Source organism: Diadema antillarum, unplaced genomic scaffold (assembly GCF_040938485.1).
Source record: "Diadema antillarum isolate AM-2024a unplaced genomic scaffold, OU_Dant_1.0 scf00000029, whole genome shotgun sequence".
NCBI lineage: Eukaryota > Metazoa > Echinodermata > Echinoidea > Diadematoida > Diadematidae > Diadema > Diadema antillarum.
Window position 1 is genome coordinate 1,692,179 of NW_027270918.1, and position 24,283 is coordinate 1,716,461.

General features: G+C 42.0%; 1 protein-coding gene across 1 annotated transcript in view; it reads left to right on the forward strand.

The window, feature by feature from the left end:
- LOC139738928 (uncharacterized) overlaps positions 1–23,746 on the forward strand; it is a 42,321-nt gene extending 18,575 nt beyond the window's left edge. Inside the window, exons 3-13 of the mRNA XM_071649557.1 lie at positions 1,582–1,785; positions 4,904–4,997; positions 6,991–7,188; positions 7,637–7,801; positions 8,467–8,704; positions 11,656–11,818; positions 13,130–16,892; positions 17,291–17,490; positions 19,164–19,319; positions 20,094–20,214; positions 23,158–23,746. Of these exons, the coding sequence (XP_071505658.1) occupies positions 1,582–1,785; positions 4,904–4,997; positions 6,991–7,188; positions 7,637–7,801; positions 8,467–8,704; positions 11,656–11,818; positions 13,130–16,892; positions 17,291–17,490; positions 19,164–19,319; positions 20,094–20,214; positions 23,158–23,336 (5,481 nt within the window). The 3' untranslated portion in view covers positions 23,337–23,746. The remainder of the gene's footprint in view (positions 1–1,581; positions 1,786–4,903; positions 4,998–6,990; positions 7,189–7,636; positions 7,802–8,466; positions 8,705–11,655; positions 11,819–13,129; positions 16,893–17,290; positions 17,491–19,163; positions 19,320–20,093; positions 20,215–23,157) is intronic.
- The last annotated feature ends 537 nt before the right edge of the window (positions 23,747–24,283 follow it).

Here is a 24,283-nt window from a genome sequence, read left to right on the forward strand (position 1 = left end):
GATCTTGTCAAAGTGATGATTTATGGGCCAGTCTTTGTCACAACCCCACTGCAATGAACCAGAGAGAAAACTTGGTACAAAAGAAACCAGACTTTGCTTCTCCACATGGAAGAGTGCATGAGAAATGAGGTGGGGATATTTTTTTTTCCATCCCTTCTTCTTTTTGGTGGCGATGCTTTGTGAATTCGGGGAGGTTTCTAAGGACGTGGATGGCTGAGCCCAAAGTGAGAGGTATAGTTTGCAGGAGAAAAATGAGAAATGAATGATTCTTTGTCGACCCAATTGTACCCCATATTGTTCACCAAGAGCAGGGATAGACAGAGGGGCTATGTAGACCAGTCCGTTTTTTTTTTAATGTGTGTGTGTGTGAGTCCTTTGAGACATGATGTCGCGCGTCTCTTTTTTGATGAATTGTATCAGGAATTAAAATCGAGTTCATTTTCTTGCATTAGTTGTGGCACGTTCCATTATTTACAAAGTGGAGCTGACGGGGCAGTTCAAAGACCGCTGGAAAATTATTCCCATTCATGCGGATGGAGCCGGCAGAATGGGCTTGTAGCAGTGACACAATAGGCTCTTCTTTTTCAAGGGGTGCATGTGTGTGCATGTTAGGGAGTTGGATGCTCGATAAATATGTGGTCCTCACATATGTTGGCTGTCACATCAAAGCCACTGGGTGGCTACAAACTTCTATGTCTGTCCAATCTCTTTCCTGCTACTGGCAGAATGGGCAACCACAGTCAGTGTGGTGACAACTTCACAGATACCATCAGTTCAAAGCCATGCTGTAAATGGAAGCAAGAACCAAGCTCCCGCATATTTACCAATTCATCTTTAAGACTGCAGCCAGGGGGTCCCCGACAAAAATTGATGCCTTTTTACGAGATGAAAGGAATAATAGGGAGTGAATTAATGGGTACTGTCATTCCCAGTTAAACTGTGCATTGTCCTCTATATTGCAGGATTAGGGTTTGTACAATGCGGCATTTTAGGGAATTGACTCAATTTGATTGATTCATGTCACATTCCATGAGTTCCCTCATTTTTCTGCCTTCATTTTTTTTTTATAGCTTGCTGAGTCTATACTTCCTTGATGTACCAGTACAGAATTTTTAGCGTGCTGTGCCGTTCTCTAAAAGATTTCATATTCTGTCGTTTGAAACCTGAGAACATATTTCCTGAGTCACAATGAAGGCGTTTAGTGAAGTGAAAAGAATACATGTCACACAAGCTGCTCCACTTGTTCATAGCTTGCAAAAACATTTGAAATTTCTAATCATAGAAGTCACATATTTGAAGGTGACATTTGCAAGAAATATGAAAAATATATTCTTCGTTCCTGACAGAAGTGAAGTTATTATAATGAAACATTAAGCTTCTAAGCTGCAAAGATACTGGGATTTCTTTTTAATCTATGCACTCGATTGAAGTAGATGTGATTACAACACTTAGATTTCTGATCCTCTGATGAAGAGTACCAGATCTCCCATTGGAACAACAAATGAAATGTCAAAATAAATCTTCATTTACTTCAATATCTCCACTGATACTCTGCTTCACCTCTCATTTCCATGCCAACAGGTCAAAGTTATGCTTCGTGTGGTTCCCTCGACCAACCCCAATGACACAGCCACTTTTGTTACCGTGGATACCAAGAAGAAGCAAGTCACCCTCTTTGACCCCTCCTTCCTGACGGGTCACGTGTCCACAGCAGGGCGGAGAGCGGGCGTGGCAGCACCAAAGATGTTTGCCTTCGATGCGGTCTTCCCGCACGATGCCTCCCAGGTAAGGTAGTCTTGCATTAAAAAAAGAAAAAATTGATTGCAAATCAAATGAGGATGCACAGTTTGGAGCTGTGGGTTAAGAAATGAACCCTTGGCTTAGTCATCTGCTCCTCATTGCTTATTTCAGAGTGTGTACTATAAGAGGTCTTCGTGCATCAAAAGTTTGTTCACAGACATTTCCGGGCTTGAACGGAAAACCCCTACGTATTGGCCCTCAAACAAAGATGGGAAGATGTATTATATTCTTCCTGTGAGTCATATCAGGGTACCGGTAATAAATGATGCAATCATTGACCGCAATACTCTGACAAGCCAGCGTCAATATGTTATAGGTAACTCATCAAGATCTTTGTGTGACCTGCTTTAGAAATAAAAAAACAAGAACAAAGGGAAGTTATCATATAAGTTGTTCCCACAAATGTCCATCAAAAAGTCTAACAAATGGTTCAAGTGGGTGTAAAATATGAGTATTAAGTACCACATGACCGCAGAATCAAGGTAATATGCAGCTGCCTGTGCGATAACTCATTGTGGTCCCATCGATCTGCTTCCCTACACATTCGCCATACATTCTTGTTCAGTCAGGCATAATCTCTGCCTTTTCCCGCCAACGATATCCCATTGTTTTCCGATTAAGACCTGCCCCATCCCCAATCCTCAAGAGATTATTTGACATGCCCAAATTCAGTCATCATGTGTCACAATTGAAACCGGAAATTGGCGTCTTTAAATATGCTTGTCTAGGTATGCTTATTTCACCAAAGATTATTTGAAATATTACTCACCCATAATTGTAAACTCAATAGGTAAAAAACGCTGATTTGATATATATATCAGATACTAGTAGCATACATACACATTGACTGTACAAACAATGATTGATGCAGATATCGTTTGATGATACATTCTTCCCATGTACAATCTGTACAAGATGTGTGAGGAAATGATTTCAAATTCTGCTACCACTGTTATTATCAATGTGTATTTTGCTATTGGGACAATTATCCCTGTATGCAGATCATAGTTTGTAGACTGTTGTGCTTTTACATGTTTGGCCATGATGGGTTGACATCGTGGTGAAAGGATCATGATTTATAAACGACACACCAGACACCAAAATTCCTAGCTGTCTGGTTTCTCGGCTATTATTGTCCTCAAGGTTATGGGAAGACAATTCGGGGGAGCCTCCAGTACCTCGCTGCAGCGCTCCGGTGGTCAAGGAATGCTCCCTATTGTCTACGGCTCCCATGCTGTTCCAACAGCCGAGGCAAAGCTCAAATTAAGAGCCACTCCGGAGAGACAATAGCGGTCAAAAGTCATTAACAATTCCGCATTGTTTCCACATGAGTTACGAATAAAGGATTTCATTAGCGTGGTCAGCGAGTCATGAAAGTGTTGGATGTGTGACAATCGATTTTTGTCCCTTTTTCTCATTGGTTAATTTGCTTAACAACCCTCTGTGGTTGCTTGACAAGTCTAGCAGAGCAGCAACAAACAGTGTATCATGGCCACATGAGGAAATACCGTAAAATAGGGGGAATTTCAGAAAACTTATGTGCAAGTTTTGTTGTCCAGCTCAAAATAAAGGTAAACATAGCCCCCAGGTATAGAGTATGCATGTGGCCTTGGAGAATGGAGTGACATCCTTTGAGGGTGATAAGTAACCCTTGTGGGTTGCCACAGTTGCCAAGGGCCAATGCCAAGAGCTTCCTCAGTTTCTAAATGCAGAGGGTTTCCTTGGTTCTGTAATCGCTAAGGGGTTTCATTCAGTTCCTCATACCTTCAAAAGAATGCTAGACAAGCCACATTTGACTCCGGGCACTTCATTTTATATACTTGCTGTATTCTAAAATGCAATTTTTGCGAAGTGTACCCTAATGGCAAAGAAAAAAGAGAGAGAATGCTTTGTAAGGATAGGAATAAGATATTGTGAACTGTCTTTGAGCTCATGTGTTTGAGTACTCTTTATGGAGTGTTCATGTGCATCATAAATATATTTGAATTCAGATTGTAATGTATGACATTCATATTTCATAAAGAGGATGATTGATATGATATTGAGGCACCTTAATAGCAGAAGATGGTGTAAAGTAGTACTACCATTAGGCTGTCTTGGGGGTTTCCCTTGACTTTTCCTTCAGGAATTGAGTCAAAAAAAATTTATTAATTCATGTTTGCCTTATGATATATACATGTATATACTCAATTGTTAAAACATTAGTTTAGTGATATACAATGTAATAGAATTCAACTGCATGTGTGACTTTACTTGTTCTTGCACCCAAAGTCTTCAGCAAAAATGTTCAGATGCAAAAATGTAAATTGTAGAGTCTATTTACATCATTCTCCATTTTGGTATGTATGACAGGCATGCATGTTTACGATTAATGCCGGCCTAATCCCTATTGTTTGATGCATCAAATATACCACTCACAAATGACCAGTTGTTTGCAGCATTTTGTTCTAGCATCATTTTCCAAGCTATCCGAACACAGACGGAATCAACTTGGTATCAAATTGCAGCAATGATTTTGTAACCTAAACTAAGGTGTCCTTTGAAAGTTGCCAGATGTGTCGCCATAAGTTTCTTTCGCTCTGACACTCGTCATAGGTTTGCTTACATTTTGCAAACAGCCAAATTACAATCAACCCAGAAACCCAGTTTGCAGTACGTGCCAAAACTGCCAATTCCGTCATGCTGCCTTAAGTAACCTTGCGGTGAGCAGTTCCATCATGTGCAGCTGTGGATGCTCGAATAAAGCTATTGCGAAACAATTCGTCTCTGCTGCAAACTTGTGTGTTTTGAATCCAGTTGGAAAGGTGGTAGCCGTGCATGATGTAGGAATTGTCACAAGCTTTTAAGGGGATGCACCCAAGCGGGGAGGAGCTCGAGCGGTGTGTGGGGGGATATTGTGAGGTACTTCCGCTCCGAGTACACTGACTCTTTGTCACATGTGACTAGAAACAGTGGCGAAGTGTTAAATAAACGCATCACAGTGTAATTAAATGCTTTCATTCTTCCCTGTCCAATCTACAGACTATTTTCCAATGCAGAGTCTAATTTTTGTTGACTTAACTTCATCTCGCTCTCTTTTCTGTCTTTTCTCTGACGGATGCAGGCCGAGGTTTGTGCTGGTAGTGTGGCCGACACCGTGCAGGCAGTTGTCAACGGTGCAGATGGGTGCCTCTTTTGCTACGGTCATGCACATTTGGGTAAGAACAATTCACGCCATGCGCACACAGACAAAATCCCCTTCTCTCCCTCTCTTTGTGCATCCCTTGAGTTCTCTTCAATTCTACTGTCTTTGAAAGGGGAAAAAAAGTCAAGGATTGTTGTTTCCAGTGTGATGGTTGCATTCTATTTTTTGTGTTTAGTTCTTTTTTTTTTCTCTCTCTCTCAATTCGGCTAATCGGCGCCCTTTGAGAAGCGGTGCACGACTGCTTACGCTATAGCTGATCGGCCACGTAGAGCGGATCGGCTAATCCTGTATCGATTCAGGAAATTCCAGCGTTGAAATCCACCGCTAAGGCTTGATGCACCCTGCTGGTGCATCAAGCAATGGTCGGGGAGGTCACAAGAATTTGTAGAAACAGAGTGTAACGACCCCCGCAGACTGCAGTCTGTCATCTAGGATTGGCTTTTCCTAGCATGAAATCTCCTTTGCAATTTCAAGAACTGAGAACAAACTATGCGATGAATATGTAAGATCAGTCTCAGAAATTTCCATTTTATGGTGGACTAAGTTTTCATATTATCCTCCATAGGACTTTATGAATTGAAGTCTTCAACAGAATGACAGTGATTATGTAAGTGAATGATTGTTTACCCAGTAAGATTTTCACTGCAATAAAAATTCCCTTTCTTCTGACTAAGTATGATACTTTCAGTGTTTGCCCTTGGTATAAAAAAAATATATATTGTGCCATGTGAACCTTGCCATTTTTAATTGCTTTCCACAAGTGAAGGAGGAGTTAAGGAGGAATGCATTCTAACCAAAACTATGAATACCCTTCCCTCTTTGAATATCAAAAACAAAACATAGGGATAGTGTCAGGGATCTCAGATATTGACTGAAACTTATCAAGAGTATTATTGGGAGAATTGTGCTATGTTGGGGGCTAAACGTTTCTGGAGATCTACCCGACAGGGAACTGTCCAGTGGTCACACAGGTGACTAATGATATCCTGAATTTAGCTATCCAGGCGTGACATCATGCATTGCCATATTGATTAGTTTGGTAGGCATTTTATTTGTTTAACCACATTTGGCGGTTGGACGTCTGGACCCAGTCATGCGAAACAAAGACGCCCGACTCAATAGGACTGGAACATGTAGCACCACAGGGGGTACTCCAGGGATACAATTGAGTTGGTTTACAAATCCCTCTCCGGCTATATTTATTTAATCATGTATTTAGTCATTGATGATGCTTTCTTTCAGAATGAACTGTTTGAATTGCAACACAAAATGGTTCTCTTCTTTGTGGATGTCTCTAACTTGATTTGGATCTCTTCTTTGTGGATGTCTCTATAGTTGTTTTGATCCATCCTGAACTGTAGGATACTGGTAGCTCCTACCAGCAAATGTGTGTTATCTCTACTTTTGGTCAAGTGTATAGGCAATGTCTACATAAAAATATGCATATTTATAGATTTTGAAATGTACATGGAGTACTTTTGTAAGAAGATGAATCAATTCTATTGCTGACTCATTAGGTAATGTAGTGAGCAGTAACTGCTATTTGCAGGCAGAAAACAAATGATTACAAAATGTTTCACATGCTACAATTTCAATTCAAACATTTCAATGGTCTTTTTCTTTATCCTTTTTTTTTCTGCCTGCCAGCAATTTTTGCTTTGAAACAAAACCTGTAATTTGTATTGCAAACTTTGTTTTATAAATACATTGGGTGTTTTCTACAGGCAACTTAATAGTCACACTCACTATCAGATGGTAAATAAAGTGAATGAAAAGAAGCTGAACACAAATGAAGTATAAGATGAAAAGCCATATGGGCACATATTATGAACAGAAATTAATTGATCATACTATGTATTTCTCTGTAAAACTTTGCATAGATTGCAATTGAATGCAGTGTACTGCAAGAAAAAAACAATGGCTTAAGGTGTAACAGAGTACCCTCACGTGACCAAAGGCAAAGTCATCATTATATATGTCTCTGCATGTCTTGGTTGGTATGACAGGCAAGACCTACACCATGGTAGGCAGGGATGAATCCGTACACACCATCGGTATCATCCCCTGTGCCATCGCTTGGCTCTTCAAGCTCATCAATGAGAAGAAAGAGAAGACAAGCACGCGATTCTCGGTTCGCGTCTCGGCCGTCGAGGTGTACGGCAAGCAGGAGAACCTCAGAGATTTGCTCATCGAGCAGGCCAACGGTACGGCAAACACATTCTTTCATCAACTTTTTCCACCACCCACAAACTGTATACTTCTGTATACCTATTCTATCTTCTGTAATCTTCCTTCCCCTCTTTCAATTTATTGTGTGGCAATGTTTCTGATTGTTGTTTCTATGAATGGTAGGATCACTCAAAATGGTAGGGTGAGAAATTCTGTGCTCTGTGACAAAGTTGATGTGCAACTCTAAGCTCAATCTTAAATAGGTATGCGTTCTATGTCTCATCAACTCCATTACTCAGTGAAAATGAGATGTGAGAATTTGACAACAGTGTGGCCCCAAGTAGTGAATGTATGTGCCATTGATGTGAATATTATTTAGTAGCACTAATGAAATAATGAATATTGTTTGGAAGTAGAAATGAACTCTGTTTCTACCACATCAATGAATATTACATGATTAGTGCTTCATCTCTTGCCCTCCAGGAAGCAACAATGGGTGTGGCACCTCCCCCGCCCTGTACTTACAGGAGGACCCCATCTGTGGGGTGCAACTCCTCAACCAGAACGAGCTCCGGGCCCCCACGGCGGAGAAGGCAGCCTTCTACTTGGATGCAGCCATTGCTGCTCGCATGAACAAGGGACCAAAAGGTTTGTGTGCTTGTCATTGGTTCATATCAGTCAGGGATTGTCGACTTATAATGCTCCTTTCCATTCCATTCATCCATCTCACAATCTATCATACTATTAAATGGTAGTTGGGCGACAGAGTTGAACCTTACACCCTTATCAGATGCCTTACAAGCCTACCCCAGAAATGCATAATGAGAGAACTGCCAAGGTTCATATGATGTACCGTCAGTGATATTATACTGTATACGCCGAATATTTCGCGAGGTTTTTATTTTCGCGAATTTCGTGAGTCAGGTGCTATTAGCGAAATTAAAGACACACGAAAATATTGAATCTGATCCCAATGTGAATGTGACGTACGCGTGTACACCTCTCCTTTCAGTAAAGGACTCCACGATCGCGAATTTAACCACTCGCGAAATCATCGGGAATTCCTGATTCGCGAAAATTTAGACTCGCGAAATATATGGCGTATACAGTAATGTGATATGTTGAATGTGATCATGAGAAAGAGAAATCAAACAAGATAGAGGAATAGAACAGCATCATGGCATTTTAGAAGCATTATCAACCTGATTTACAGCCAGGAGAATCAGATTGTAGCAGCTGCTATGTCTTCCAAAAAAAATATATACATTATACAACCCTCACTGAATCCCCTCCCCTTCTCTCCGCTCCAACAGAGGAAGCCCATGATGGCAAGTACTCCCACATGCTCTTCACCCTCCACGTCTACCAGTACCGCATCGACAAGTCAGGAAAGGGCGGGGTCATCGGAGGTCGCAGCCGTCTCCATCTCATTGACCTGGGGAGTGGGGACCGGAGCGGTGGCAAGGCAGCAAACGGCTCGGCTCTCTCCTTCTCTGCCCTCGGCAATGTCATCCTGGCGGTTCTCAACGGACAGAAGCACATCCCAAACAGGTGGGCGTCGCACTTCTTCCGGTCCTCGATAATTTGGATGCACACCTCCATATGTGATGGTTAGATATGATGGTATATAAACCAGGAGATGCGTAGACTAGTACCTTTTAAAGCAACTTATTCATGACAAACGAAAAAGAGCTAGAGTTTATACAGCAAATTAAACGTCTAACTTCATTTTCCATTTTATATATCTAATCATCACGGGAGAGAGTTTCATATTTCAGTTTTTTTATTTTTTTAAAGGGATTTAAAGCATTTGTCTTTCATGTATTTTGCAACTCTGAAACACATGTCAAAGAAGTCTGGTGTTAAATGGTTACTTTTTATACCATCAGCTTCTGAAGTTTATATTTGTACAAGTTTTCAGCAGAGGTGGCATTAGATATCCAGCAATTTTTCTCTGTTGACAATCTCTGCCTGAGGCCAAATTCGTCATTTTATAGACACTTCTTGTTAGTCACATTGACAAAAAAAAATGGTGTGCCATACTTAGTGGGATTGTCATTGTTGGTTTGGTTTTTCTCTTTTGTGGAGGAGGCACATTTCAAAAGCACCCCTGTGGAATATATCAGTTTGGTTGTTAACATGAAAAATGATTAGACTGTGATATGGAGTAACCCAAGGAAAGAATATACCCAGATATGAAATTATATGAGCACAAAAGGGTCATTTTGTTTTCATTGTGTGTATGTGCAAATCATTTTTCCACAACCCCTTAAGATATTCACCTAATCAAAGCACAAACCATTTGTTTCATATACCATTTTTTTTAATTCATGTTTGAAAACCAGAAAAATGAAAATTATATTATATTTGACACCGTGGAAATGTTAATCCATACCTCAGGCCTCTACAGTGGCCACTAGATGCTCTTAATGCGATTATGTCTTTTGCCCTACTTTTCAGTAAATCTTTTCCCAGACTTAACCATTGATGGGATGTTTATCCCAGGTGCTTAAAGCTCAGCAAATCCAATTCCCATGCAGAAATCTCCCCACGGGACTAAAGAGCATCCTCCAATAACTTGATCCCCAATTGTGAGGTTGAACGTGTGACCGTCCGTGTTCTCAAACTGATGATGGTAGATCGATTTTCCCCCTTTGAATTGCATGCTCTCTGATGTCTGGCAAGTTGGATGCGTTGTCGAAGAATGAGAGCATCATGCTATGGCTGCAGATAATTGTAACCATGATAATGTCAGTCGTAAATGCTCAGATGCATGTATCTTGTAGACACTTGTGGAAACGGAAATTCAGGAATGCTTCTTGACTTACTGCTGACATTTAATGTGAGAGGAAAATTGCTTTGCTGGATTTTCTTCAAGTAGATGTTGCTCAAGCAAGCATTTTAACGTCACTGTTTGATGGCAAAACCATGCCTGCGTGGCGGGCCCTTTGATCTCGGTACAATAAGACCAAAAGGCATTTCAGCTGTGAGATGATGTCTTTGTAATGGTCACAAAGAAACCATCAAGCAGAAATAAGATCCATAAAAAACTGTTTAGCTCCCGTCCCAGCGAGGGCGCCCCTCTGTGTGATTGCATGTTAAGTGAGGCGGTCTTCAACCGCCTTGCCATGCGTGCAAGGTTTAACTGTCAAATAATTGATGTCTGCCGAATGCCTGGTAAAGGGCAGCTTTGACTTCTGAGAAATGATTTCTTGTTAAATGTAGCTGAATTTCTTATCTGTCACAAGAATTTAGCAAACTTCCGACATAACCACTCAATATTCATCAGCACACCAGGCAGTGTTTGGCAACAGTGTGATATCAGAAAATAATTGTCCCTCGAGTTGATCACCCTCGGCTCTTTGGCACCGCTGTGAGGCTTGTCAAAGGTTCTTCCCGTTGTCAGAGAATGGCCGGTGAACCTCTTAAACAAATGCGCTTTGATATTAGCTCAGTTCATGGACACCACCTTACATTTCAAGATTACTAAACTTTCCCATGTGGTAGGCCAGTGATGCCGTGCAGAATCCAAGGAAGGTGTGGCAAATTAATACTTTCATATCTTGAAATTTCACCCATACTTAAGATGAGAATTCAATGTTTATATCTTCAGATCACACCTTGTTAATGTGTGGGGGGATTTCTCATGTTTCAACAGTTTCAATCAATAATAAAGCACCAAATGATTACTAAACATATATAAATCTAGTTACCAGTTTAGTACAGTATCTAAATACATTGTATACGTATGATACAGGAATGTTCCGCCCACTTGTGTGTAATATTTACTGAGAAGCACAAGAAATTGTGATAGAATCTTTAACTGGCTTTGCACGAAGATGATTGCCATGTTTTTCCTCAGTGACATGCCGTGTGTTATGCAACTGGAGAAAGGTTGACCATTTGGAGAGCTGTTCTACGTCTCATGAGAACACACAATTTTATAGTGATTCAACTTACAATGCATTGTGCTCATATAATGTGGCACCACGAGACACTTTTTGTTTTTCTCTCTCTCTCTTTCTATCTATTTGCTGTGATTCTAACCATGTTGTCTTCTGTCTATCTGTAGATTGATGGGTTTTATTACCGATAGATGTTTATCTTTATTATGAAGTGAATACATGTACATACCTGTGTGTCTACCTATGAATATACATGCATAGATGTTACACTTAAATTGGAAGGGGATAGTTGTGATATGTCTTACATAGTATCTGTTCCCACAGTTTGGAACTCTATGAATTGGTGTGATTTGTTAAGTTGTCACCAACAGAAAAATATTACATATTAATTGTACTGACACACTTTCATTGATTCCAAGAGAGTTCTGTTTGAGTTTAATCAATGCATATCTCTTATAGGAGATAGTTTGAATGGGAAGACATTTTGTTCGATGGAAAGTTGTTCTTTGCGTAAACATGGAAATGTATGTATTGTGAAAATGTTCAACCAGCGTGTTTGACAGTCTTTTTGTACGGTGTTTGTGTGTGGCGATGCAGGGACAGCATGCTGACCAGACTTCTCCGCGAAGCCATGGGCAGTCTCTCCTGCAGGACCGTTATGATTGCTCATGCCTCGGCCGCCATCAACAACTACGCCGAGACGCTGGGCACCATCCAGAATGCCTCGCGCATTCACAGAATGAGGAAAAAGAAATCAAAGGTACTGGTATGTTTGTTGCAAACAGTAAATGACGAGAGATTGATATATTTTTGTGTGAGTGTCTGACTGTATCTGTCTGTCTGTCTGTCTGTCTCTCTGTGTCTGTGTATGTATACACACACATATGCATGCAATTGTTAACTTCCTTTTTGCACTTCCATTTCTGTGCCAAATATCTATAGCTCTTGATAATAGGGAAATTTGATATATGATCACAACCCAGGGGCGAGAAGTTAGCGAGAAAGAAGAGTTTGAGCAATTCCTTTTCCTGGCAATTTTTTTTTTTTTTTGGTACTGAATTTTTTTCTTCAGGCTCTGAAACAAAATGAATCATTTTCACAGCGGAATTTTTGAATTTTCTAATGTCATAGAGAGTGACTAACTACAAACATTTGTTGACGAGTTGATGAAACTCTTGCCGTAGATGTGAATAATTCATGAATTAGTTCTATTCAGTACAAGTAACCCAATCAGAGGGATCATATTCATTTGATAATTATGAGAACAGTGGATGAACTTTCATGCCAGAACAATACAAAACATAGGAAGAAGGCATTGGCCTCTGATTCCATGCAGTCAGTGTATGATGGACGAACTCCCAGACTCTATGAAAGGACAATAGGAAGAGGGAAGCTACCCATGATGGAGCATCAAACACCCTTTTCTCCTTCCTCACTCATCGCTAACGATGAAATCCATGCAGGAAGCTGGGAGAATGGAGACAAGTAATGCTGGGGGACATTTTTGATTCATCTGCCCAAGTCATTAGTCGTTCATGCGTAGTCTTGACTGCTTGGTACCACGCATTGTCTTCTTTGCTGGACAGCTCATTTGCACGTTTTGCATTATTTATTTTGATGTGTTCCCCCCTTTTTTTTAAACAACTTCAAGTTGGTGTGATTGTTGTGGCCTAGCCTGATTGATTAGTGCCCCCAGGGCGTGGAAGAGGTTTCAATTCTGACATGAATTTTTATGGAAGCATTGCTTGTAATCATCTTTCCAAACCGTGTCATGCCTATTTGTTCATGAATTACTGGTGTAGGTCATTGACATCATCTGCGAACATCAGCACCACAAAGTTTTTGCGGCATAGAGCAGACAGATTCAAGGAGTGCTGTGGCTGCTGTGGTGTTTTATTCCCAGTCATCCTCTGTAAAATAGAATTGATTGATTGCTGACCTTTAACAGATTGTTATACACTGGTATATGTATATATTTATCTATTTACAATGTTTGATAGACTTTTAACTTTGCTCCAAAAAGTGTGGCTAGCTGTTATTTTAATCCCATGTCTGTCTTTTCCATGCACAGTATTCTGGAACAAGCTCTAGTGGTGGTGAGAGTTCATGTGATGAAGGCCGGGTCAGGAGGAGGAGATACCCACCCCCAGCAAACAATGGAGTGTGCCTAACTGATGCTGTCAACCAGAGTGATCCCGAGTACATCTCCAGCAGTGAGCAGTCCTGTGACACTGTCATATATGTCGGACCGGATGGCTGCCCGCTGAGTGACCGCGAACTGACCGACAACGAAGGTCCGCCAGAGTCACTGCCCATTCTCAAGGGTCTGAGTTCAAGTGAGGAGGACAGCCGTGGAGGTTCGTCCAGTGATCGCGATGCTGAGGAGATTCGATGGGCAAATGCAGACTCCATGAACGAAATGTCAGGGCGAGACACAGATGGTGGAATGAGCGGAAGTGATGTTGAGTCAAGGACTACCAATTCACGAATTCCAAATGGTGCTAATTCTTCCAGACAGTCATCCAGCTCCATCCCCAAGTTGGCCGCATCTTCTAAGGACTCCTCAGGGGGGCGTAAAAAGACTCCTCCCGTGCCACCTGTCAGGACTGATAGTACCAAGAGGACAAAGCAGGGTGTGTTGAAGGGTGAAAGAAATGGAAAGCTAGTGAATGGTTGCAAATCAGACAGGAGCCAGAGATGTGACTCACAGGGTAGTGGAACGTCAGGCCCGGACAGGCCACAAAACTTTCCCAGCAAGCTGAAACCTCCTGCTGCAATTCACAAACCAAAACCGCTTCCAAAGCCAAAGCCCATCACTGTTCCAAGACCCAAAGCTTTCATGTCGTGTTCAGACACCGAGGCTGAGAACTGCATGTCTGAAGAGAGGCGGGCCGTTGGAAGGTCCCTGATGTCATCAGATGTCAATCGAGTGATGCAGGACAGTGAGGCAGAAAACTGCTCAAGTGGCAAATCTGCCTCTGACGGGGAGCTGATAGACAACAGCACGAGTGAGGATGAGCCTGATATAGAGGAACTTGCAGCCCTGGCTGGTATCCCACTGGTTCCCAGCGGGCGAGGAAACCTGTCCCCGGTCATGGAGATCGATGATGGTGCATCGGAGAAAGATGCTCCCCATGCAGCGAACAGTTTTAATGCAGATGTGGATGATGATGGAGACGAACTAACTGCAGCCCTACGGTGCGCTGATGCTGACTTCACCACCCAGGCTGCCAATCTTGCTGACAACCCAGTGGTGGAAACACCATCATGTGTTGACATCCTACCACCTGCTCTGTCTCCAAGAGCTGAGAGACTCCTTTCTCCAACTGCCCTAAGACAGGCAGGAATTGATGCAGAGTGCCTGATGAGGACAATTCATTCCCTGGAAGGACTGTCTGAGTTCTTGGACAAACCCATCTCAGAGATTTCGGAAGATGATATATCCTCACTGGCATGTTCTGAGCAGGACACTCTGAGTTATGTGTCAAGAGACACAGAAGATGTTACCTCAGTGACAGACATGTCCATCGATGATTTGCCAATGGGATCTGAAGCGATATGCTGCATCAAAGAACTAGGGAGAAGATCTCTTGACTCTTACTCAGAGAATTTTTCAATCAGCTTTAATGGTGCCAGCATGGATGCTTGTCTGAATGATCCCTTTCTTATGCTGGGTGCTGAGGAGCGACAGAAACTGGGACTGGGCAACTATGTGTACTCTGATGATGAGTCAGAGATCGCTGATGGGCCAAATCGTCTCCGGCGGTCAGAGCGTCGTTCAGAGATGGACACAATGGACTCACTCTCACTAGCAAGTAGGGATATTGAGGCCATTAAGCGGCTGTATGTCATTTCAAGCCTGAGCAATGAAAACATCTCTATCGATGACGATCTCTCAGAGGTGGTCCAGCTGCCAGACTTGGCCTTTGGGGACTCTCTGCTCCAAGATGAGCCTTCTGTAGTCACATATATGACAATCAACAATGATGAGCAAGTTGTGATGAGAGAGAAGCATCTTGCTCTTGATCACCCCCTGAGGAGACTCAGCTGCATCAGCGATGCCACAGACGCCACCTTCAGTACTGCCTCCCGTCCTGCCAGCTTTGCCAGCCAAGATGACAACACCCTCATAGGGGATGCTGTCGATGGGGAGTCCAAAAACGAACCTACCTCACCAAACACCATCAATCTCATCAACAGCCTCCAGAATCTCAACATAGATAGCATGAAGCCAAGTAATGGCTTCATCAAGCCCCGGTGGTTTCAGAACAATCCCGGTAATGCCAGGGCAGAGGAGAACCCCAAGACAGGCTACACGCCTTCTTCTTCAGAGACATCTCCGGTGTGGCTTAGAATGAATGTTCCCATTACGTCAGCACAGGAGACATGCAGGCAGGGTCAGCCATCGTCGGGAGGGATGAAGACCGCTGTGGCAAACAGAGCTGTCTCTCATCTTGACACGAATGCAATTCTTCCAAATGGTGTGAGACCAGCACTTCCCGCCCACATGGTGAACAACATCCCCAGCAGCTCTAGCCCAGCGTCTTTCTTCAGCAGCCCACAGCATCAGGGTAGCGCAGCAGCAGTCCAAGCAAGGCACTTGTCCCTCTCACAGCAGCCTCCTCCGCACATCCTCAGTGCTGCCATTGAAAGTGCCAAGCATCAGATGGCAGTCAGGAATGATATGCCAAGGCTCCAGTGTCTGGCTGACTTGGAGAAGCTTTACGGCATCGACATCCGCAAGCCAGATGGTGCAGCTGTGGAGGAACTGCGGAGTGAGGTGGCCAGTGGTGACACACATTCTGCTGCCAGTCAAAGGGGCTGTGATATCTCTACCATGGAGCGTCCACCAGCCATTGGAGCCTGCTCAGCACCTCCATTTGAGGTGGAGTTCAATCCTTACTTCTCGCAAGAGTATGATGATGTTGTGCCATCAGGTGATGCAAAGGAAACTGTTGCCATGGTTCACCAGCCTCCAAGATCTGTAGCCTCGAGTGAGGCCAGGACTAAGAGAATTGTTTCTAGGAAAGAAAGTGGGCAATCAGAGTCCAGCAGTGTTTCAAAGAGTAGTGATTTGACAGTGCAGAGCTGCCCAGTTAGTCGAATACCACAGCTGAATCATGGCACTCCATCCAAAAACTCTCATGTGTCCAAATTGTCTTCCAAGACCAACAAACCGATTGTGAAATCCAGAGAAGAAAGCCAGTTGGGAAGTAAAACCCCATCTGGATCCTCCAAGAAAGGTAGTCAGTCAAATAGCAGAATACCCCAGAAGTCGCCAGCCAGCTCACGGCAGACTCCCAAATCAAGTGCCCTACCTGTAAAAAAGTCACTGAGCAAGTCAGCGCCCTCTCTGTCGAAAGTGACTCCGCCTTCGTCCAAGATTCCCGTCACAACTGTCACATCAGTCGATGGCAGTGCCGACCCTCCCACAAATATGCGCAATGCCAACAACAATATTGCTCAACTCCAGCCGGGCAGTCGCCTTACCAACTCCTCGGACAGCAGCAACGACAGCGGCATCGCGTCCAGTGAGAATGTGACCAATTCCAAGCCGGCGATCCTGTCCCCATACTCCACGGTGACCAAGCCGAGACCCGTGAAGAGCTCCAGCAGCGGGCACGGCAGTGATAACAGCAGCACCTTCAGCGACAGTGTGCCGGCTGCCAGGGGTATGAGGCGGGTGCATGGGGCGAGTGGGACCAGCAGTGGCTATGAGAGCATGCTGAGAGACAGTGAGAATACGGCCAGCTGCTCCTCCGCACACGATTCACTCAGTGAAGGCTCCTGCGGGCGGGTCAGGGGTAGCAAGCTTCCTCGCAAGAAGTTTGGAGGTAAGCTTCAGCCTTACGTGTCCATGCCCTTTGCTGAAAATTACCAAAATCATACCTGAACTATCCAGTAATAAAAATTTATTATAACAAAACTATTTCAGGTCCTTATTTTGTTCAGAATGTGAAAAGTAACATCAAAGCAAACTTCATCAGAAACCTTATTTAAGTGACATATAAATGCAATGTTGTCTTGCTCTTGTTTTACATTGAAATAACAGAATTTATCTCCCAAATCTTGTCATTTCATGTTTGTCATTACCACATGTCCATCACAGAATGAGTGCAAGAGTACTATATCCATTTCCACATCACATTTTTAAAGAAAAATGCAATGTATGACAAAATTTGGTCAACAGCAATTATGGCAAATGTATGTTAAACCCTCTACCCAAATGTAGGTGCAAGGAGAAGTCGCAGCGTCCCTCGATCGTCTGCCTCAGACTGCGGCCCCTCCACTGGGTCCTCCCACAAGTCCTCCTCTCGCTGGAAGGACCTGCCACCCAGGCCCATCATGCCCAATGAGGAGGGCGTTGAACTCAAGGTCTACGAGGTCGATGACCCCCAGCGCATTCAGCAGCAGAGGCCAGAAACAATCAAGGTGAGAGCGGATGACTTCCTGCCCCAAATGTTGTAATCTTCATTGTCATCTCATGGTATTGGGTAATACTAATTCCTCATGCTGGACTTTTTCTTTAAGCAAAGTGTTACTTTAATGACTTCCACAGTCTTTCTGAGTCACTTCATGACCATCCTGTACTTTCTTCTCACTATTTTCACTTCATGTCCTTACATTTTATTTTTCTTTATAGGCCTAAGTTGAAACACAACTTGACCTCGAAAATTGTATTAGTCATAGTCACACAAACTGATGTATTCAGACTTTACTGTGTGTTAGGATACTGGTCCAGTGCTGTACCAATCCTCCAGTACACAGTGCTGTCTTTTCATGTTTGTATGGTGTAGGTTTGAGTGTAATGTGTTGTTGTATCACCAAGACATAATATGTCCTTAGACTGGTTAGAATGATTTAGGTTTACATTAAGCCACAAATTCAAGACGCAGACCACATGATCTCACAACCTTCTCTTTATAGGCCTCAACTGCTTAAGTAGACTAATACTGTGTGTTGTATACGCTCAACTCTTTAACCCCTCCCACCTCTTCCAGTCCATGTATTACTGCTTAGATTGTTCTCTGTTCTTCTCTACCTCAGACTGAAGTGGGCAGTCAACATGTCAAGGCCATGCAATGGAACTCTGTCCCCAGGTCACTAGAGCAAATATCGTAACAGAAAAAAAAAACAATCAAAAAAGAAACTTTTAAGAAAACACGATTACTGTAGCCTCGTGGAAGAGGAAGATGAACTGCAAGTATCAGCTTCACTAATGAGAATCAGAGAGAAAGTGCAATTATTTTATGCTGAATGCAAATGGCTGTCAGTAGAGACATAGTTTATGAATACATAAAATGTGCTAGCTCACAGAAAGTGGTATACACAAATTGCCACAACGATCACCACCTTGGCTATATTACTCAGTGTTCAACTCGTAGACGACAGTATCGAAGATGAACTTTTTGCGTTGCTCCTAAAATCCTGGTAGGAGGGGAAAAGTGATCTTGATATATCCTCTGACTTTAGCATTAAAGTCTTAGCTGGTGCTTGCAGACATCACACCTCTCCACACCAGACCTTCTTGTCTGCTCCCCAGAGTCATGTGACATCCATCAGTGTATTCAAGTTTGACAGGCATGGAGTGTGCTGCTTGGATTTCTTTTTTTTGTTTTCAATTATTGTTATCCGTTTTTCGGAATGCAGATGTGAGATGTAATGCACCCGTTTGAACATTTCCATGTGTATGTCATCCAACGTGGTGAAAACAAAGTATCTTCACGTATAATCAACAAATGCCCCCATGCTCTTTAGTTTGCCCTTGAGTCATTCAAAACTAATTTTCTGTAACATGTGCATTATATTTAGAGGTTGATGTGACAGATATCATCTCTACGTTGTTGCTCTATGATGAAAGTCGATTAAGCATTGAGGTATAGCAACGTTTATGCCTCGGTTTGTCTATTAACTTTGCATTCATTTCTCTCTCACCTTACTACTTTGCCCACCCATTCCATCTCATCTCATACGCCTTAAATTTCTACCGATCACAATTTCTAACCCCCTATCTTGCACCCTTCCCTCTACCCCTTACCCCCACATAAAAATCCCCGTCCCCACATCCATCACGCTTTATTAATCTCCGACGCACATCACAGCAGGATTCAAGTGGCGCTACTAACTCAAAGTCTCCCAGCAAATGCTACTCCAAATCACCCAGTAGATCACCGAAAAAGTCTGACACTAACACGGGTACCCTGGGCGGGGCCCCGCCACCGCCGAAACCAGACCGGTACGAACGGAGCGTGAGACCAGAGGTACACTCTTGCACCTGTGGAGTTGTGTTGTCTCATGATCATGTACATTGTCATAACTTTCAGTGACATCAATCTAGCTTCCATCCAATCTGAGAACCAATTCTGTCTATATGCATACATGAATTTTTTTTTCTGGCATGAAATCAAAGACACAGCTAAATACTTGGCTTAGGTTATAATGATATTAAATGTACATTTTACTTATCAATACTCAATGGTTCGTTTCAAATTTATATTTATAAATATTTTTTTATTTTGTGATTTGGAATGACTGAATGATTTCAACTCCATTTACCACAGCTGGAAACTTATTTTTCAGATTATATGTTTCATATGTTCTTTAATTCATTATCCCTGGAATGCTGAGTGTTCTAATTCTGAATGTCGGATTGCATTCTGTGTTTCTTTTCAACATTGTGGTTGTGTTTGTTGTAGTGAAAGATAAGTTGAGGATGATCTGTAACTTATGGGAAATGTCAATTAAGGAACATCATGTCAAAATTATATTGACAGCCACCAAAATCCCAAGCTTTTACAGCAGAGGTTCATGCCATGGTTTCTTGTCCAAACATCCTTTATCAAAGGGTTGTTTCTTTTGCTAGAAGAGGCATATACTCAGAATGTTATTATAGATGTAGTAATTATCGTTTTATTTTATTTTTTAAATGTAGAAATGGTGAGAGATATACCACATAGTTTGGAAATCACTTCCAAGCACTCAATTGTAGGCTGTCATCCTTGTTAAGTGGTGTCCTTCCCGTTGAATCTGAACAGAGCTCAGACGAGGCGGGGGAGGAGCTCTCCCCGGCCCACTGCCGACACAGAGAACTAAGGGCCCAGTTGGCCCTGGCAGAGGCCCAGCTCCAAGAGGGCCAGGCCCATTGTCCATTTGAGCGTAAGCAGCCCTGTCTTGTCAGTAGTCCGGTCTAGTCCTGTGTCTAGTCCAACCCATTTCTGTACAAAAGAATAGCTATACCACAAAACAGTTGTCCTTAAATGGTATTGTCTATATTGCAATGTAGCCACTCTTTTTTTCTTTTTGCCCCATTATTATTTTTTTATTTCACACCTGTTCATTGTGTTCCTGCTTATAATCAAGATAGTGATAGAATGTATAGAGTAGTGTTAATAAGCTCATTATATTTATTATGATTTTATTACCATAATACTTATTTCAAGTATTGTGACATTTGATATTATTATGGTTATGTTACCGCTTGTCAGATTAGTTGCTTTTGTGTTCAGCCACCAGTTATTGTTTGCAATTTAGTTTCATCATCAGTTGATATAATGTGCTATCTACTTGCTGTTGCTTTTAAGCCTTTTCACTAGCGTTGTCATACACTGTATGTTTAAATATCATTCAGTCATTGCTTGGAGGATTTGTTGCTGAATTGTCAGGGGGGGGGTGGAATTTGAGGTTCTGAAAGACAAGCCAGATTAATTAATTTCTTAATACATTTGAGGTCAACAAAGAAAACAATATAGTAGTGAAATTAATAATGATTTAAGGGAAAAAATTGAAAATTCAAATTTTCATTTTTGCAATGCTGTGTTGAGGACAAAGGTAAATATATTTTGCAGCAGTAACAATATCACAGATTTTTGAAAAGTAGAGAGAGTGCCCTACCCCAATTTACATCCTGAAAGATATGCTTGTTCAGAAAAGAATATTTCTTTTTCGTGATTGTGTTCCCTTTGGAGGTAGGTGGTTCCTCTACTACCCTAGATTTAGCTTTCCTAGGGCATTGCCTTCCCATGCTGTCTTCCTGCCTATTTGCTCAGGGGCTTCCCCTGCAGTGTCTCATCCTGGTCTTGTGCAAGGGCTCCCTCTAGCATTGTGATTTGTCACAGTGCCTTGCTGATGCACAGAATTTGCAACCAGTCAGAATCAACAGAAACAATCACCCTTATGTCGAGTCACCCTTGTAATGGAGAGATTTTTTTTTTTTTACAAGAACCGTAGCAATTTGGATGAAAACAAAAAGAGCAAAAAACATAGGAGGTCACTGCTAGTTGAAACCTAGCCATAACTAGCAGACAACTCTCAAATGTGGGACAAGTTATAGACAACTCTCCATGTGTTTTATTTAATTTTTTTCCCATTAGCATATTTATTCATGATAGATTATGAAGATGGCATATGAAATCAGGTGAATCAGATGACAACAGCAGTTTGTGCTTTTTAAGTACAAACTAAGTGCTGGAATCCACCAGAATTTGCGGCCATTTGGTCATCACCCTGTAGTGATTACTACGATTCCTACACTAGTATTACCACAGCTTCCTAATTTGTGCCTCATATGTGGTTTGCATCGTTACTTCAATTCATTTAAACTTTAAAGATCAGATTGAAAGCTTTAGTTTTCTTCATGGTGAAGAATATGAACGAATGGCTCTTTGGTGCTGTGATGACAGGCATATGACAGGATTACTCCAGGTTACCTGAACATTCCGGCTTACTTCCAGTTTTCAGTTCATTCATGTGCAAGCAGGTCGGAAACCTACTGATCTCGAATATACCATTTGATGTCCATGCTGTATCCCGATAATATCCATTTTGATCACATTCACCTACATCTCTAACCATAATCTGCAACCAAGAAAACACACTGCACTTGTGTAATCATCATATCCCTTCAGTTTCATGATAACCTCTGTGTAATTTGTTTCCCCAATTATATATTGCCCTTTATTTCTTCCCACTGAACACATTTCCTTATGTTATATATTCACATCATTAACCAATACAACATCACAATGTCATTATATGTATGTATATTATATATATAGATATATTTATATAGAGATATTGTTGTATTGCTGAGTTTAGTTTGTCTTGGTTTGCAAGGTTTACGTCTGTTTTTCAACATGTATATGATATGTGTGTATTCTTTGTCAGTGTAAGCATTGTTCTACGATTGTCCATTTTTCAGTGAAATTTATCTACCAATGCATAACCAGTGCTGATGCATGAAAATGAACAAATCATTTAGGGAAATGCTGTGATGTTAATCACGGAATATCATCATATAACCCGTCTTTGTGCAAAGAAAATATGCCAGCTTTTAGGTACAGCACTTCATTCCCACAGAAAGACCTTAAAAATCAGTTGAATTTAGCCAAAAATAAAATCTCGCCAACAATTCATGTGTTGGTCATTCCAGACTTGATTTCATCCACTTTGCTACTTGTGTCAATGTTACACAATGTTTTGGTCCATTATGCTTGTAAATATCATGATCACTACAAAGCATCACTGATTGCATCTCATTGATGCTCCTGCCGTAAATATTATTAACCCGTTGAGGACGAGTCCCGAGTATACTCGGGCAGGTGTCTATGGGAAATGCGTGTTGTAACAAAATCAAACCATCCTCAACGGGTTAAGACCAATATAATATAATCCAGTGCCCCACTCTCTGTGCAGAAAGTAGGTCTGTGGCATGATCGAATAACTGAGGTGGAACATGAGTTAAGTGATATGTTTTAATACTCATATCATACACATTGCACCCTATTCAACGAGTGTAGAAATGTGATTGATATTATGATGCGCACATCCCATTAAGTTTGATTTAGAGAGGAGAGAACGCAAACATATTGTATATTTGATATGTAATATGCTGTTTGTCGAAGTCAAACCATCTGAATGCCAAATTTGTAAATGGACAGTAAATGCACATCAAGTTAGTTCAGTTCACTTAATCTATAGTCATCCCTTTATTTAGTAGTTTAAAGAATCTCTGGATGAGCTTGCATGTTCCAACAGTGTCCAATCCATTTTCAGCTGGCTCATTCACTGACCTCCTCTCTCTATTTCCATCTCTCGCCTCAGTGCACGTTCTGGAAGAAGTGGAGCCCCAGCTCGACCAGTTCGTCTCCCCTGCGCCCCTGGAGGAAGAGACAGCCCGCCTGGAAGAGCGACTGATCAACTGCCGCGCCCACCTGGCCATGATCAAGTGCCTCAACCTGCTGTGCTGCTCCCCAAAGAGGCAGAAACCCAGCCCCACGTGATGGAGATGAGGGGCGGTGCCGGGGATCAGCCACTCCCGTTTGGGAGAAGTTGTGTGGAAATTACCCCTGCAGACCGGTCTCAAAGCGGTATACAGGAGGAGGAGGAGGAGGAGGAGGAAAGGGATGAAGGTGTGTTTGAGGACAGGGGGGATACAGCAATGACAAGTGAATACACTGACTCCTCAGGACTTTAGTATTGGAAGAAGACTCACCAAGGGAGACCAACTCATCTTTCTTCTTTTTTTTTTTCCTGATGCCTTCATGTCCATAACTTCTGATAGAGATGACAATTAGAAGACGTCTGCTCCATGATCAGAAGTCATATACTGACTTACAAGGCTGTTTGATTTGAAGTTTGTTGTGTTTAGGAGCACACATCTGAGCAAAAGTTGGAAACGATGTGCTCTAGTAATCAAGGATGTGCAAGGTTGTCAGTACATTAGCCCCCAGATGTGATTACAGCAGCCTCCAGAATCTTGAACACGTTCTGCCGTGCACAGAATTTTACAAAAACTGATTGAAATCACGCATCTCTGAGTTGTATCAATGTTGCTCCTGTTCGCTGCGAGTAGATATCGAAGCTTCCCAACTTTCCACATAAGCAAGCTGTTGCTGGATTTTTGTTTTGCAGTGATTGTGATCTTGTGTTTATTCACCTTCCTCGATATAAGTCAATTTAAAGAACACATACATTTTGTGGAAAAATTGATTTTTTTTTTTATTCAGGCGATCCTTTTTTTTTTAATTTAAAGATGAAATTCAAGGAAGGTGCATGTTCATTAAGCAGGCAAATCTCATACAATGCAATTCCCAGTATGATTCCTCTACTCACCACAGAATCCATCTCACTCTATGCATAAGTGTTGTGAGAGAACTATGCAGCTGCTAGTCTTGCATCAAGTCTCAATGCCTTTTTAATTTTGTCTCTCTCTCTTTCTCAATACTTT